Consider the following 16,520-nt stretch of genomic DNA (forward strand, 5'->3'; position numbering starts at 1 on the left):
GTCACGCACCGCGATATTGTAAAATGGTAAAGCGGATAAGCAGCGTGGCTCTGTTGTCATCAAACTTGGCTCACAAAAACTCTATGCAAGTTTATAACTCGATCATTGGGATCGGCAAAGTGTAGGAGTTTTCGCACACGCAATTATTAGGTGGGTATTGTGCAGATACATAAACATGCTAATCGGTCGATATGTATACAAATCATGAAATGTGAAAAATGTAGCAAATGGAACTCAGAACTTTTGGTAAGCCCGCTGACAATCACTTCTTCAAGCAATAAAACATGACAATCCAGGACAATGCATTTGCAATTTATACTGCACGATACAGCAATGTACGTACAGCAAAACAAATCAACACTGCATAATCCAGTGAGATTTAAAACGCGTTTAAGTCGTTTCTCTCCAAATTTAACATGCAGGCTTTTGCGGGACATAGTCCGGTTATGATACACGTTTTGGTCAGATCGTAAACCCTCCAATTCATAAAAAGTTGGTGTTTATAACTCTTACAGGTGAGCACTAATTGGCTGTGTTGGGTGGTGGAGGGTTGACGACACGGACGTGATGTGACCCAAAAACCGAATCTGTTTTCCAAATTGTCCAACTTGAAGCGCCTTTATCAGTCAAACGAGGTCCGTGTTCGTCGATAGCGGGGTCGACTCATCCTGGTGACGGAACCAGCCATGGAATGGAGTTTCCCTGCGAGGATTCTCGTGATTCCGAACGAACAGGGGGAGAGGGGTCGCCCCCCCCCCCCCCCTTGTGGCCCTTCCCAACGCTGGACATCCCCGCTAGCACATTCGCAAACACGAGTGCGGCCACGATGGAAATATAGTGCCTTTTATTTGCACAAATTGTAGAAACAGAGAGTTTAACTCAAACAATGTTCCCAAATACAACGCAAAAAATGCGACGTACAGCAGGAAAAAAAAACCACGTAAGGAATACAAGGTGAAAATATAATCGAGAATAAAAATGGTAATAGAGCAAAACATTGAATACAACATTCAGAAAATGTTTAAATCAACCAGTGTGTGATTGCTCGTGTCATAAGTGGAAATTACAATTAAGAATTATTATTTTTTGCAGTGCCACGTAATGTTTAAATTTAATTAAAAATTGGCTCAATATCGGCGAACTGACTTCTGCCCAAATTAAATAACCTAAAATGAATGTGCAATTACTCGGTTATGTTTGCGTTTAAAATAGCCTTAGTGGCACCGAACGGTACTGACTTGCGATAGCATAAGGTGACATTTTAGGCAATGTTTTTCAATATTTCAAAGACAAACACGTGTATATACGAATAATACCGGCAAAATAAAATATTTTAACAAATAAGCTGGGCAGGAAAAAAATCCATTACCTTAAACTTTTAATTCTCAAAAAAAATCATTTTATGTTAATTATACACGTAATGGACTGCAGCATTAAACATATTAGCGCAAAAAATATAATTAAAAACATTAGCGCACACATTAATAGTACTTTCTATGTATTTTATCCGTTGTAAATTTTGGGCCCGACAACCCAGGCCACACTAAAATGTGCTGAAAGCGCGCGCTGCCGCGTGCCCACGATGCGTCTGTGACGCGTGGGATGAGAAACACCAAAGTGGCTTCATATTAGATATGACGGTCCACTCGTAAAAACAACATTGACAAAAATAGCATTTTCGCCTTAAGTGCTTAACATCGGGGCCGCGGAATCTGCATTTGCAGTGCATTAAGAGACACACAAACTTGCACGCAACATTCCATACACATGACGAATACTATCAAAAGATTTAAAATAAACACGGCTCATTGTTTTGACAATTTGATATCTGCCGCTGAAATTAATTTATATATTTTTTTAAAAGGGTTATTTCCAGTGATGTATCCAGTTGCATGATTCAATTGAGCTTCAATGGGCCAATGATTTAGGTTTTGATACGGCTCGTGATCATATCCTTAACAAAACACCCACTGAACAAAAATGATTGACTTTAGTTTCTCAAATGGATACCGATGCAACATCTACAAATGTGTTTATTATTAGAGCAACGCACATGATACTTTGTATTGTCTTCAAAAGTTCGACAATGTTAAGCCAATGCATTATTTTTTTTTATCAAACATGGTAATACAAAAAATGTTTACACAGTTGTCAAAAAGCTAATGTTCAGATATGAAATCCTTAAGTGTTTTAAGTGCCACGCTCTTGTTTTCGAATGTTTCCTGCATTGAGACTTAACCGGGCAATTGCAAAATGATGTAGCCTGACAAGACAAAGCAACGACTGATCTTGAAACTTTGTATTCTACATGGTCACCTCATCAATGTCCCGACTATTTGATCTCCGAAAGCACACGTTCTTGCTGCTCAAATTATTTGCTCAGTGCACATCATTTAATCTTCCGTAGAAAAGTGCTTTCCTGCGAGTGACTTTTGTAACTGTGAAAGAACGTGGCAGCCACTCGCTGCTCGGTCCGGGAAGTGTTGTGGGGGTTCTACAGACTCCGAATTGTCGTGTCTGTAGTTCCCTCCATGATGCAGCTTTCTCCATTATCCAGTTAACAGACAAGATGTGTAACAAAAATGAGATAATGTTGCTATGAAGCTTGTGTGATCCTGAACTAAACATTCGGCGTTGTAACTACCGTCAGTCCACGGTCCTGATGATCATCCATGCTACGAAGAACTGACAATGCAGCAAGTTAAATGGGTGACTGCTTCTGTAGAAGCTTTGGCTCTACTGACAAGACAGCGCCAAAGCAATTGGGGTCCGCGAGATCAAATGGTGCATGAAAGAGGTAAAAGTGCAGCCCCGCAATAGCAAGCTCGGCAGTTCTGATGGAAGGGTCTCCACTCGACGGAACTCTAAGAGAACCACCCCTGGAGAGGGTGTTTTGGCCTACTCTTCCACGCCGGACAGATGTCTTGGTGCATAGCTCTTATTTTTATTATTATGTGACCCAACAGGCAAGTGCTACATTTTTCTTATTCTAAAAGAAACACCATTAAACATGATGTGCAAACATAAGAGATGTTGTCTGGTGCAGTGATGATCAAATTGTAATGCCAGGAAAATGCACGCTTAGGTTCTTGAAGCTAAACCAACTTTGAGGAATTCGATTTTTATCGTTTTGCATTTTAATCACCAATTATATCCCAATTTTTCACGCTATCGAAGTCATGGCCAGCACAGCTACCTGGCATGTCGGAGGACATCTGTGGGAGGTGAAACTGGAACTCCTGTGCTTCTGGAGTTACCTTCAGTCGTCTCCAATCATGTTGAGAATATTTCATTTAAAGTGGCCCATAGCCAGTTGTGTAAGAGGATATTGAGAATTAAAAATAATACGAATAGCTCAAATAAAACATCAATTAAATGCCAATTTTTCTCTGATGCCCTTACTCCAATTATAAAATGTTTACTGGACACAACACCGGAACAACCCTCAGTGATACCAACACGCAGGCATTTCAAATTGCAAAAGTTTGGTGCCCTGGTTACCAGGATTATGTTTTGTTGCGTAAATATACACTCATGTGTGTTATGGCGTGGATGGAAGAGGCGGGAGAGACCAATATCCCTCCGCCGTTATTAATAAAGTAATCATTGGGGCCTGCACAATCAGGCCGTTATAAAGGAGCCACATCGCTCGATATGCCAGCCCTTTGAAAGGAAACTAAAAGAACGCTTTACCATTTGTTAAGGTGTGCAAAGTGCAGCACATGCCATAAGAGGCCCGGCATTAAAATGGGCCAATACAGTTAGCTTACAAATTACACGCGTCATGCGAATTAGGAAGATACCGAACCTCAATGGCAAACACCGATTGCCATCATCATCATCATCAATCGCTTTTTGTGTTCACGATGGTAAAACTTGTATGCAAAAAAAAAAGAAAAGAAAAAACAGTTTGAAAACAAATTATAGTTTTACATTTTGTTTGAATACGTCACTAAAACAACACACATTGTCCATGTTCAGAGCTGCGACCTTTTAACACTGACCCTCTCAGCGTCTGGGGTGCATGCTGTATGAAGGGGAGGGTACATTTCGCAAAAGTGGCTTAAATGCAAAACAGGGCAATTCTCACGTTGCTTCGCAAAGCGAGGATACACTCATCGTTTAGATCGTCACAGATCACCCCAACTTTGAAAGTGTTCTCTTGCGGCGCCACCAAGCCTCCCAGTGCCGGAAGAGACCCGGGAGAGACGCCTGGATCGTAACAAAAAACACATTTCCTAAAACCGGGCAGTGCTTGCAAGCTGTATTGTTTTTGTACACATTTAAACAAGCTTATGAAAATAACATTATGACCTGCAGTGTGGTAGGGAGGCATACGTTGCATTCCAGGAGACAATGGTGTACACTGTTTTATTAACTTCTAATTTCTCACACGAAGTGTTGACTAAACACTGCTTGCCACAAGGATTAGCAACATGACTTGCCCATTGTCTGTCAACCCCATTGCGAAAATACCAACTTTAAACCGTTGGATTAACTTGATATTCCAAATATAGATTTGTGTAAACGATAAATGCCCTTTGTGTACATGAGGACATTTGCATCGTGTCCCACAACAATTTTTCAGTAGGCCCCTGGCTTGTGATGTTTGGCCAATTCCCTGCCTGCAGAAGAGAACCTAAACCCAGGGGGAGGTCAACTCACAACGTGAGACGGATAGGTTAGCTACCAACTTGCTGCACTGTCCCATGGAGAAGCACGTTGTCGCCCTACAGATTGGTGTCTTGCGCGCGTGAGTGGTTCAGTGGTTACGTGGCTCCCCCTAGCCCTGTCCTCACGGTTGGAAGATTGCATCGGGCGTACAAACCACGTCCAGTAGGAAAAACACGCAGAGGACAGCGCGTCTATCCCGAGTGCCACTCACGCCTCTCCGCCGCTCCAGTGTGAAACATTCAAACAAAACAAAAAACAACAACAACATAAATCCACCGCGAGAGCGTCATCAACAGCTGCCCACCTTCCAGTGTCATTGCAAAACATTGTGGTTAAAACAAAGCATTCGAGTTGTACACACGAGTTGACAGTTGTTTAACAAACGCGTGTCAAGGGCTGTGTAAATGAAATACTCAGGCACTGCGCGATTTATACATCTTTGATCTTGTCCTTTGGTGAATACAGCTGTCGGTTGGATTTTTTTCCTTTTTTTTTGTTTCGTATTTAGTTTTTTTCTTCTTCTTTTATTTAAGACACTTGCAAAGATATTGTTCACAGCGCACTTGCGGATAATATTATTGTATTGCTTTGACCGTGCACATAACACGTGCCAGGGGGGGTTAGGGGTCAGGCGCTAGATTCAACACAAGCAGGACACACGCTCCACTCAGCATGACGCCGCGTCTGAGCCAATTTACAACGTAAAACCCAGTTTAGCTTGCTCACGCGAAGCACGCATTCGTGGCGTACCGAGGGATATTCTCACAAAGGCAGGAGTGGTGGCATCCGCCTCGAAGGCAGCGGCTCTGATGGACCACGCAGACCTCTTAGAGCCCTCAAACCAGCATGGTCGTGAAGCGACGAGGAGATGGCAGTACAGCAAGTGGATTCAGGAACACTTCTGGCGTGCGTGTCGTCTCTTGCCACTCCTTTTCCTCCACGTTAAAAAAACACACTCCACTAAAACGAAATCGGCCGAACAACCCAATGAAATATGCATGTCTCTTTTGAAAAAAGCATATCGAGATTCGGTGAGGGTTATCTGCATAAATGATACCACTGGATTACAAGCCTCGATACACTTTTATTTTTTTAAACAGCGTCCTGTTTGAAAAAAATTTGGCCAATTAGTTTTTTGAGTATGGTTTGTGCATGGGTGGAAACTGCAGTGGTCAGAGAAGTTCATATGGAGTGTGAAGAACACACAACTCTGCTTTAGAGATGGTCTGTCAGACACCCACTTGCTGTACTGTCTCACACCAGAGGTCGCAAACGGGTTTTGATTCCTTACCCGTACCCGGCCGCACCAGGGTCGCAAATGGGTACCCGTACCCGGCCGGGTACGGGTACCCGTTCCCTACCCGTACCCGTACCCTACCCGAAATGAGTGACAAACGGTTACTCACCAGTGACTCACGGGTCCCAAACGGGTAGCCGTACCTGGCCGGGTACGGGTAGCCGGGTATCGAGTAGGGTACGGGTATCGGGTACCCGGTTGCGACCTCTGTCTCACACAGACATCACCGTGCTCTCCCCTTCAGTTGGACATCTCGTACAATTCCACGTTTCTATGATCCACGGACATTGCCTCAAAGGTTGCTGGACAATAAGCATGCATCACCCAGCAATAGCAGTTACCATTCAATTATATAATGTTAAAGTAACATGTTTGTATTAATTGCATTTGGGAAATGCATAAAGTTAAACGCTTACTTCTGTCCTATCAGATTTAACATCCTGACTTGAGATACATCTTAAAACAAATAAAACGTGAGACGTTTTATTTGCCAATTAAAGTGGCCAAAACACACTTAGGCCAAGCTGTACTTTTATCTCTAAATTTGGCTGAATTATTTTTTCTTTCATAAGTTGGTGCGATCAAAGGTTCATAAATAATAAGCAATAAACCTGGGTTTTACATTTTGGAAGATACGGTAATTGTATAATCTTCCAAATTAGAGTTTTTTTGGGGTTAGATCGGGTAAATATATAAAAGTGTCGTTAAAACCCACCATCAACCGGCACAGCCAACTAGTAAGGGTTGTCACGTGAACTTTTTACGACACGTTTATATATTTACGCGATCTAACCGAAAAAAAACCTCCATTATGGATGATATTGGTCGCGAAAGCCCGTGTTAAATTGTATAAACTGTTGAAGCTTCTGCGCGTTGCGTTACGATTTTTTCACATCACAGCTTTTGGAAAACGCTGCCAAAACGCACAAATGAACGGACAGTCAAAACTACTTTGAGAAGAAGATATTAAAATAAAATAAAAACAATCACACTGACCTCATGTTATGAACACATATAAGCACCATGTTAAAGTACTCATCATACAATACAGTAAAGCGCACTGATGTTACTGGTAAGCATTTTGGAAAGAAAAAAAAACTATATACGTTTGCAAAAGTTCAATATCCCGTTCTCAAAACCTCTTTGGACTGCCCGTCCGTGCGACAAGGAATTTGCGAGCGGTTTGAACGTGCGACCTGGTTGAGCGTGAACCCAGGGGTAAGCGGTACGGAGGAGCGATAGCCCCCCACAAACCACTGGCGCTGTTGGGGTGCATCACCGGGGAAGCGGGGGGGGGGCATCATGCGTGAGCGAGCGTGGATCGCGCGAGACTTACACTGCGAGCTTTCTTCTTTTTAACAAAGCAACAGCGCTGTAAACCTCAAACCGTACATTAGCGAGGGATCCATTATACCCGTATAGTTTTTGCATATTAGATTAGCTCGCTGACCAAGGCACAAAGAGTACTGACGCAAGACGACAATTCGACGAGCCGCTGTTAAGAATCGCCGGCTTGTTATGTTTACTCGTGTTGAACGTCAATACAATTTGCGTTACTTCCCAGCGTTAAGTATTAAGGCGCCAAAAACAATTTCTGTCGCAAAAAAGAAAAAACCGACCGTTTGCAATGGAAAATAAAGAAAGAGTTCTTCTTCTTCACGAGGCGATGTGAGACCGTCACTGCATAATGATGATGGTCGCGATGGTTTGCCAAAGAGATACACACACACGCACAGCCCACAATTCACAGTGGTGTCTCTCTATCCTCTTTTTACTTTGCTCTTGTCAAATCGCATAGAAGCATTAAGCTAAGGCCACAAAAGATAAGCTACATTTACTGACAAAGGTCTTTTCAACTGAATATATTAGACCTGAATATACAGTTTAAGGAGGCTCAATATAAAGCTGCCTTGGTGCGTGTCAGATTTAAACATTAAGCATAACAACAGTAATAACGGTGAGACAAACACGCTAAGTTTGATTTTTTTGTAAATAAAAAAAAAATTCTTTTACAAGACAAAGTTGCTCTTTTTAAAAAGCAAAATAACAAAAAACAAAAAAAATCCACACCGCTTGGCGATGCAGAGCTTTGAAGAACTGAATGAGTTGTGAATGAATTCGTGACTTTATTAACGGGCTACGGAAGAATGATGACTCATCGCTCTCAGAAGTGCTTTTCAAGGTCACGCCACGTGCCGTTTCGGCATTTGATGTCAGACGTTTCGCTCCGCGTGCTAGCAGCCTCTTCAGGGACCGAATCGGCGAACGTCGTGCCCATTGACGCGTGCGGACCAACCCAAAACACACATCGGAGAGCTATAGAGCACAACCGCGAAAACCTTACTCATTATTGCTGTTGGCTTGAAGGCACATTTTACACATCTGTCACAGTAAAGGCTCATTGGGATTAGCAGGCGTTTTGGCCAAACGTTGTACGAGGCAAAAAAAAAGAAATGCTATAATAAGTCCTTTATCTACCCAGGAAAGGCTTGCCGAGTCTCAAGACTCCCTTTCACGAGGATTAAGAAATGTTTGGCCAATTTCTTTCATTGGCAGTTTTGCGAATGGGAGAGACTAACGTGCCCAGGAAATAATACACCGCAATCGCAGTCGAGGGAAACGATCATTAACATTCATGCTGATAGGGCCAATTTGCGCAGACTTCAGGGTTCTATTCACGTTAAAACTGGCCGCTTATTTCACTTCGGAGTTAACAAAGCATTTCTGTCTGCTGTAAAGCAGGTGTTAAAGATTCTGTGGTTTCTGATATTCATACAGTCATTGCGCGGTAGAAATTATTGTTACCGTCGTCCAAATTATTGAAACTTAATAGCTTTCTCAAATGAAAAACTATTAGGTAACGATGCCAATTAAAATTATGTTTTACGCTCACAATGCATGCGTTGAATCGTGCATGTGATGATCAATTGTTTGTGATTCATGTATGCCACTCGTTTTTATAGAACTATAGAATCTACAGGCACCACAATGGCGAGCTAAAGAAAAACCACCCCATTTGTGAATGGAATCGTGACCCCAAATCTTGACAAGTCATCAAACTGTAGTGTGGAATGGGCAGAATTGTTCCGTCCATATTAATCACGAGATTTCCTCCCCAGATTTCCCTTTGCAGGTCCCAATGGACACAATGCATCTCAAAGAGCTTCCAGCTGGTTAGATAAAGGACGAACGATTTGCATTGAACCGAATTTTTGTTACATCACTGCCAGGTTGCCAGGCAAAACGTGTGAGCGAATTACAGAAGGAGATTTTTAAAAAAAGTAAAAGGGAAAGCCTGGCCACAGAACACTGCCACAAACAACAACCGCCAAAAGTCAATCGGGATTTAAACTCTCGGACACATTTTGACGATGACAATTCCGCTAACCACAGCGCAAGGCCTCTTTGTTCAGAGCAGACGGGCAGCTCCACGGAGGTGGGCACAGGGGTTGAAACGGGTTCACGTCGGGGTCACGGTCAGGGTCAGGGCGTGCAACCTAACTGCACGGTGATTCCATGTGCAGCAACCCGACGTAGACTGGAAGTAGTTACAAACTCTTTCACGATCGCACTTTCGCTCTTGAGAGATGTGGAGATTGGAATAGGTCACCCACTCGTTATTGTGGGTGACGAACTTCATCCCAATGTGTTCCATAATTAATGGTTAGCATTATCAGATAGAGTTACAAGTGATTATGTTAAAAACATTAGGATTTAATTTGCAGTTATGATAAAGGGTTAAAGGGTATTCGTATTTCAATGCACACTGGGCAATACTCATCTCTGTTGATTTAAATGAATTCGAGGTGGAAATTCCACATTCTGATGCCGAGGACCAGTCTATCCATGATACAACCACTGTTAACAAACCGACAAATTCGTGTTCGTTCCCATCAACCCCCGTAGGGATGATGGGCTTCAGTTGACCCACTCCTGACATGCAAACTCGCATCCTTCCAGTTGTGACTTGAGCCCTCAGCCAAGAGCTTCAGCTGCTCAATCAATCCTGGGTATCGAGTAAGATGAAAACTATATGTCCACGTGAGAGGTTTCTTTTGGACATGGGAGCAAGGCATCGGTACTCACACGCTCGGTCTCATTTTCGATTCATGCCTGAGCCGTACATTTGTTACTTTTACTAAATTCTCCAAAGCGAATTCAACTGATTCATAGCGGCACCTAACACCCTTGTTCCACTGGAACATCCGAGCTGAGCCACCGCAGGGCCTTCACGGTATGTGTGGTTTTTCCAAACTGCGGAAGCCTGGCCTCACGAGACATCTGAATCTGGCTTGGGGCCAAGCGGCGCCGGGAGACGGGGCTAACATCGCGTTCATTGCGCGTGACGTCAGCGGCACGGCTCGACTTCTGCAGTGGAAAAACAACGTGGTTCAACATGGCCAGGGGTCAGCCACCAAAGAAACAAGAAGAGCCATTCTTTTAGAATTTCAAGAGCCGCACTGGAGTCCTTACAAGAGGCACCGCGCGCGGCTTCAGAGCTGCAAGTCGCCGACCCCTGAGCATGGCCGCCGGGTGGACAATGGGGTAAGAAATTGTTCAGTTTCAAGATGGGATCAGTTTACGTCGGGTTGTCAACGGTCCGCAATCGCCAGCAACCTCAAAGTAAGAACGCACTTTTGAATCTGCGAATCCCTGCAAAATCAGCACACGTGAACCCCGATTTTCAGAGCCCGGTTTACGCGTGCACACGTGTGCATACTACGGTTGTAAATGTGCGCACATACGGCACGTGTGTGCGCGCGCAGTCATGCGCTGCGTGATTACAGTATTAGGGGGCAGGGTAAGCCATTTGAGATCGGGATGTGGGAAGAGCTTCACAGAAACTGATGTTTGCCTCAGTCTCAAGTGCAGGTGTCTCCCACCTCAAACAAGCAACGGGGTGGTCTTCTGTTAATGGTGAAAATTCCACCTTCCCATGGAGAGGACCAGTATGTCCACAGAATGGCCATGGGTCGTGGAGGTTGCTTAACCGTACTTCACCACGCTGCGGCTTGGTGAATATTAAGAGCACAGAGAGTGGAGCATGGTACATTAAAAAGCAGTGGATTTTGTTGCACTGCCCTCTGCTGTCAACATACACCCACAATGCAATATGGTACGAATTGTATTGACCCCAGAAGGCCAATGGGCCGAACCGAAACCTGACCGGTATTTAAATTCTCAACCTTCTCATTTTAAGTGAAGTGCTCTGACCCAGCCGGATGTTGTCTTCACTTTGGATGTCTCACATTTGCATATTGTTCATATAAGTGTAGAAGAGTAGGCCAAATACCCTCTAGAGGGACTCCCTAGACTTCCCACGAGTGGACACCGCCGATTAGCACGGTTTGGTTACGTACGGCGCGAAAGAAGTTCAACACACGTACACACATTAACCCACACTCAGTCGTTGCAGCTTTTCAACATCCCGTTCTCAAAACTTTTCGATAAGTGGTACGTTCCTGCACTGCGGGTGCTCAGTGTTTTTACGAGTGGACCGGACCATTTTTTGCAAATGGGGGGGGGAGGGGGGGGGGTATTTTTACGTAGATAAAAGCACTTGGAAGCAGCCAACAAAACAGCCAGAGTCCCATTCGCCCCACTGGCACCACTAATCTCTCTCTCTCTCTTACCATCACGCCAACACTGGGAGCGTGTCGCCCCATTAACGACAAAACACTGACTTAATTAAGCTGCGAGTCACACCAGAACCTGCGACAATCCACTACTCCCATCCATAGCTGCAATGTTTTCCCATCCATAACATATGCATTAGAAATTAGTGCATTTAGGTTCAATCATATGCAGGGCAACAGAATTAAACCGTGAAAAAGTTGTAATTTTTACCCATTACACTTTTCTTTTTTAAATTTCCACAACATGTAAACAGACCTGTTGCTAAATATAGTTAAAAAAAAAGAGTTATACTGTGTATATATATTTTTTTTGTTTAAAACTTTCAGATCATACTTAATAAGTGCTATTGTTATACTGCTTGTAGTGTATTCTTGTGCACAATTATGTACTGCCCCGTGAAAATGACACGCACACTACGCACCGTATATACATACACGTTCTATAGCATGGTGTTACAATGGTCTGAGCGCATAGTGTTTTACATTAGAGGGAAGAATTCACAATTTTATATTTCTGTTTGAAAATCAATTCACCGATATTTAGCTCCATGTCCATGACATTTGTTTTATATCATAAATAAACCTCCGTTTTAGAGTCCAGGGGCTTTTGGACTGTTGAACACTTTTGGCGCTAAAAAATTATTACTTTTTTCGCGCTACTTACAAATATATAGTTTTCATTTTTAACCTGCTACTTTTTCTGCCACCTATGAACAGGCCACATTTCAATGTATACCATTCGCTTGTTGTTATGTTATCACGAGTTATTTTTATGAACCTTTTTTCACGAATGATAATAACCATAACAAAACGCTAAACCTCATTGCACTTGTCTCCGAAGATCATTTCTATGAAACTGCTGCCACTATAATTATGAGAAGGTCGCTATAGTGCCGTTGCGTCGGAGGCAACAATTTCGTGTATAATTTTTAGCGGAGCCAAGGTCACAAACACGGATCACATTATCAACGAGCGAGATAGCCAATCAGCAGCAGCAGCAGCGGCGAAGATTCAGCCAATCGGCACGTGACAGCCCCAAGCAAGAGGGCAGCAAAAACTGAAGCCGAGCTAGCTGGAACCAACCAACCAGAAACGAAAAACAACGGACCAATCGCGTAGTAAAAGCACGCGGCAGTCGACCAATCAAATACGAGTAAATGTGTTCATCCAATCAGCAACTGGTCATTACATCGACCGTTTATAGATCCTTTGAATATTAGCAGTATATTCTGCCAACAGACTTGATTTGCGGCTGCGTATTTTCGCAATCAGGCTGATGCACAAATCGCAAACGAAGATTGAAAATTTAGAAATATTTGAATTCCAGAGTGCTCGAGTCTCAAAGGCAAATTTTGCGGAGCTGTCTTGTTATTCGGATATCGAAGCAAAGTATCTTTGTTTGTGTGTAAGAAAAGTCCAGAGTGCCGAGAGAGAAAAGCCTCGCAAATGAGACAAACACTTGGACTCTGCAGAGACAGCCCATTGCGAACACGCCTGCGTACTGCCTACGACAGAATATTGCCCAGAAATGGGGTGTATCTCGTGTATATAACCACGGCTCTCGCTATAATCGGAGAATCAAGACTCCCATGCTTACGCGACCCATCAACTTGACCCGATTCACTGAATTGCATGCGTGAAGAGTCTGTATATTCTCAGAGGAATTCTGACGTAGTACAGTATTACATTTTGTAATGCTCCGCAGCGAGTTAGAGTAAATAATTTTGTCGGCTAACGTGTTTTTTTGCGAATCTTTTTTGTTAAAACTCTACCTTTAACACCTGCTACCTGTACGCCACGTTGACAACTCATGCTAATAAAAGGCTCTCATGCTCGTTCGTACAAGTGTGAGTGCTGCGAGATATAAAAAGGCTCAAGAGAATAATGATAGTAATTGGACAATTCTGACAATTGTTGAGCTTTTACCATTTCCTAGGTGCATGCAAGTGTGGACACTTGTTAAGTGCAATAGAAAGCACTAGGTGTTTCGTGCGTTTGTATATGTGTGTGCGCGCGTGCGTGAACGTGTGTGCGAATGCGGAACAAAAAAATAACACAATTTGATCTAATTTCTGGTCATTCAAAATAAAATCGATTTTAAAAAAAATTCCCACCGTAAATCCTAAGGTAATTCTACAAACTCGCACTTATACGTATAGTAAAAAAGAAAATTCAACAAACCAGACCTCTCTGTCACTACCACCACCTTTGTCTCTCCTTCATCCTCTTGTCGAATCTGCCAGCTCTGCAGAACGATGCCTCCACCCCCCCCCACGACTGCCCGTGGAGACATTGAGAGGCCGTTCTTTCACTCACTTAGTGGGGGGGGGCGAGGGAGGGGGTGGTCAGCAAATTCTCTCGCGAAACACTGGCTGCCACCAACAACCCATTGTGGGCACACTCTCGGGACAATCTTGACGATCTGTACGACACCCAAACCTCCGTTACAGAGCTCGGTCGATCTCAGTTCTTATTTGATGGTCAGTTCTCCATTCCAACGCTCCGACTGGAAGAACGTTACATTTAAAATAACAAGAATAAAATTTTCAAATGAAAAAAAAAAACTACGCCCAGCTTTTACGTTTACCGCTTTTGCGAGTCGAACGCAAAGTCTGGGGTGAGTGGCGACTTGCAGTTGCGTGACTTCGTAACAGGAAAATGATGAAGGCTTCAACCTAAATACCAGGACTGCTGCAGCGGGAGAGGGAGGAAGAGATAAACATTGACAAAACATTACTCCAAACATTTACACGTCGTCGTCGTCGCAATTTATTATGAGCCATTCAAGCCTTCAGCCAAGAAGGCCTGAGATGGAGTGAAGGCAAGTTCACCCCATATGTTTCATTGCTGGTTATGAGCTAGAGATGTTCTCCTATAGTGGAGAGCTGTTTCCATGGGACAACCATACAACAACACTGGACTTACAATCCCAAGATTCCATTTGCCGGCACGGTCGTTGAAACAATGAATCACGTCCCTAAAATCCTCTCCGTGCCTCTGTCCACTCAGAGGTGTAAAAGGGCACCCATTTGTCTGTCCACGCAGCAATATAATTGGTTATCTCAGTTTCAGCTTCATTTATTAGGATTTATCTTGTGAGCCATTCGGCTCTTGATTTGGGTTCAACCGCAACAAACAATACAATTACAAGATACACCTAAAATTCATTGTACACAAATCTAAACATCACATACGTAAACAATAACATTTCTACAGAAAAAGCACCACCCGTCCATGCTGCGTACAAAAAGTGCAAAAAATTCCATTTCGATGTTTTATCTCAATAACAATCATATTACAATACAGATCAAAATTTTAAGTATAAATCTATACTAAATAAAAAAATCGGGCCAAACCAAGCCCCTTACTTATTAAAACAATGCTATATAAACAACGTAACAGTTTTCCCAACAAATGTGATTAAAAGTTTACAATAGCGACACACACAACACACATCACTAAACCCAGCATCCTTCGCTAGCTGCATAAGTCAATCCATAACAGCCGGATTAACAATAGTAGCAGCGCACTATAATCAAAATACGTAATAAGTTCATACGTCGGTCATCTATAGCTATGTTTTTTATTTCAGGCCACAGGATAGCAGTGGCAGCTATGGTTGTACGACTCCTCCAGAGCATTTTTGAGTGATCGTCTATTTATACTCAGTGGTATATCCGCACCTCCGATTAGCACGATTGGTTACGTACGGTGCGAAAGAAGTAAAAAAAGAAGTTCAACGTACACACACCGTCTATAAGGCTGGCCGCGTGTGGTGGGGTAAAGTGTGGGTACTCCCCCACTCTCTTCCAAGACGTCTGACTATGGAGTAGTAGACCAAATACCCTCGAGAGGGGCTCGAGAGCTTGTTCTAGTGGAAGCCTTTCTGCCAGAAGTGGCATGCACCTTCACCCGCTTGGGACGTTTGGCCACCTCCGTTTAGAAATGTCGTTCCGCTCGCGCGAGTAAAGTGTATTGCTCGGAGAAGCCCCGCAAATCTGAGAGGACGCTCTGCTCCATGAGGCTACCTCGGGAAGATAATGACAAAAGCATTTGAATATTTAGCCAAAAAGGTCGGAAAAAACTATCGTGACACATTCTGGGGTTTCGAATTCACTTTTTATTTAAAATAGTATAGGTTATTTAAAAAAACCTCATTCTACTTACTCACAGGGTATACAAATGTCTATACATTGAGTGTAAACATCCATTTTATTTAAAGTAGAATTATTTTGGCAACTATTTAACACAACACCAGTGCCCTCAAATAATATGGATGGATATAATTGATATGCTATGAAGGATCATTGCCCGAAACGTCGCCTATTATAAATAAATATTTAATTTTAAGTATTTTTATTGACGAATGTGTTGGGTTTTGTTGTTGCAATTTGTGTACCGCTGCCAATCCAGCAGCAGAATCACCAGATTCTGCGTTACCCAATTTTAATTATTCGCAACTCTAAGCCAATTATGGTGCCATGTGGCATGAAATAGACCAAAGAAAACGTGTTCGACTCACAATCTAACTGGTTTCAGGCGTGACACCACAAATATAAATGCGACACGACAGCCACCAGAGGGCATCGCGGTTCTTAAAATTCCTCAAGCAAACATCAGAGATGCAAATAAAGTGGGTCAATGGTTGCTTTTCGCCTAGTGGCCAACTCAAGGGAAACCGCCCCCCTATGCCACCCACAACCACACTCGCAGCCTTCTAAAAAAGAGACGAGGATCAGTTTAGGGTTAATTTTGGCCACAGGTAAGTCCCACCGGGCAATAAATTATCATTTTCGTTGCGAGGCCCTGGTAACCTGGTTACACCTGATAAAAGCGGGCTGCAGCAAAGAAAAAAACCATGTAACTAAGTGATGAAGTTTCCCATGGCATGGCAGTGCATCAACATGATACGA

At 43.2% G+C, this 16,520-nt stretch overlaps 1 protein-coding gene across 3 annotated transcripts in view; it reads right to left on the minus strand.

Moving 5' to 3' along the window:
- Positions 1-829: 829 nt before the first annotated feature.
- The window catches only part of LOC144733327 (nuclear factor 1 A-type-like), a 101,244-nt gene continuing 85,553 nt past the window's right edge, over positions 830-16,520 (minus strand). For 2 of the 3 annotated variants that reach the window (XM_078615168.1, XM_078615170.1), the window contains one exon: positions 830-14,298. In XM_078615168.1, the coding sequence (XP_078471294.1) occupies positions 14,278-14,298 (21 nt within the window). In that variant the 3' untranslated portion in view covers positions 830-14,277. The remainder of the gene's footprint in view (positions 14,299-16,520) is intronic. The other variant, XM_078615169.1, reaches the window with a different exon arrangement.

Source organism: Lampetra planeri, chromosome 46 (assembly GCF_965212315.1).
Source record: "Lampetra planeri chromosome 46, kcLamPlan1.2.h2, whole genome shotgun sequence".
Classification (NCBI taxonomy): Eukaryota; Metazoa; Chordata; class Hyperoartia; order Petromyzontiformes; family Petromyzontidae; genus Lampetra; species Lampetra planeri.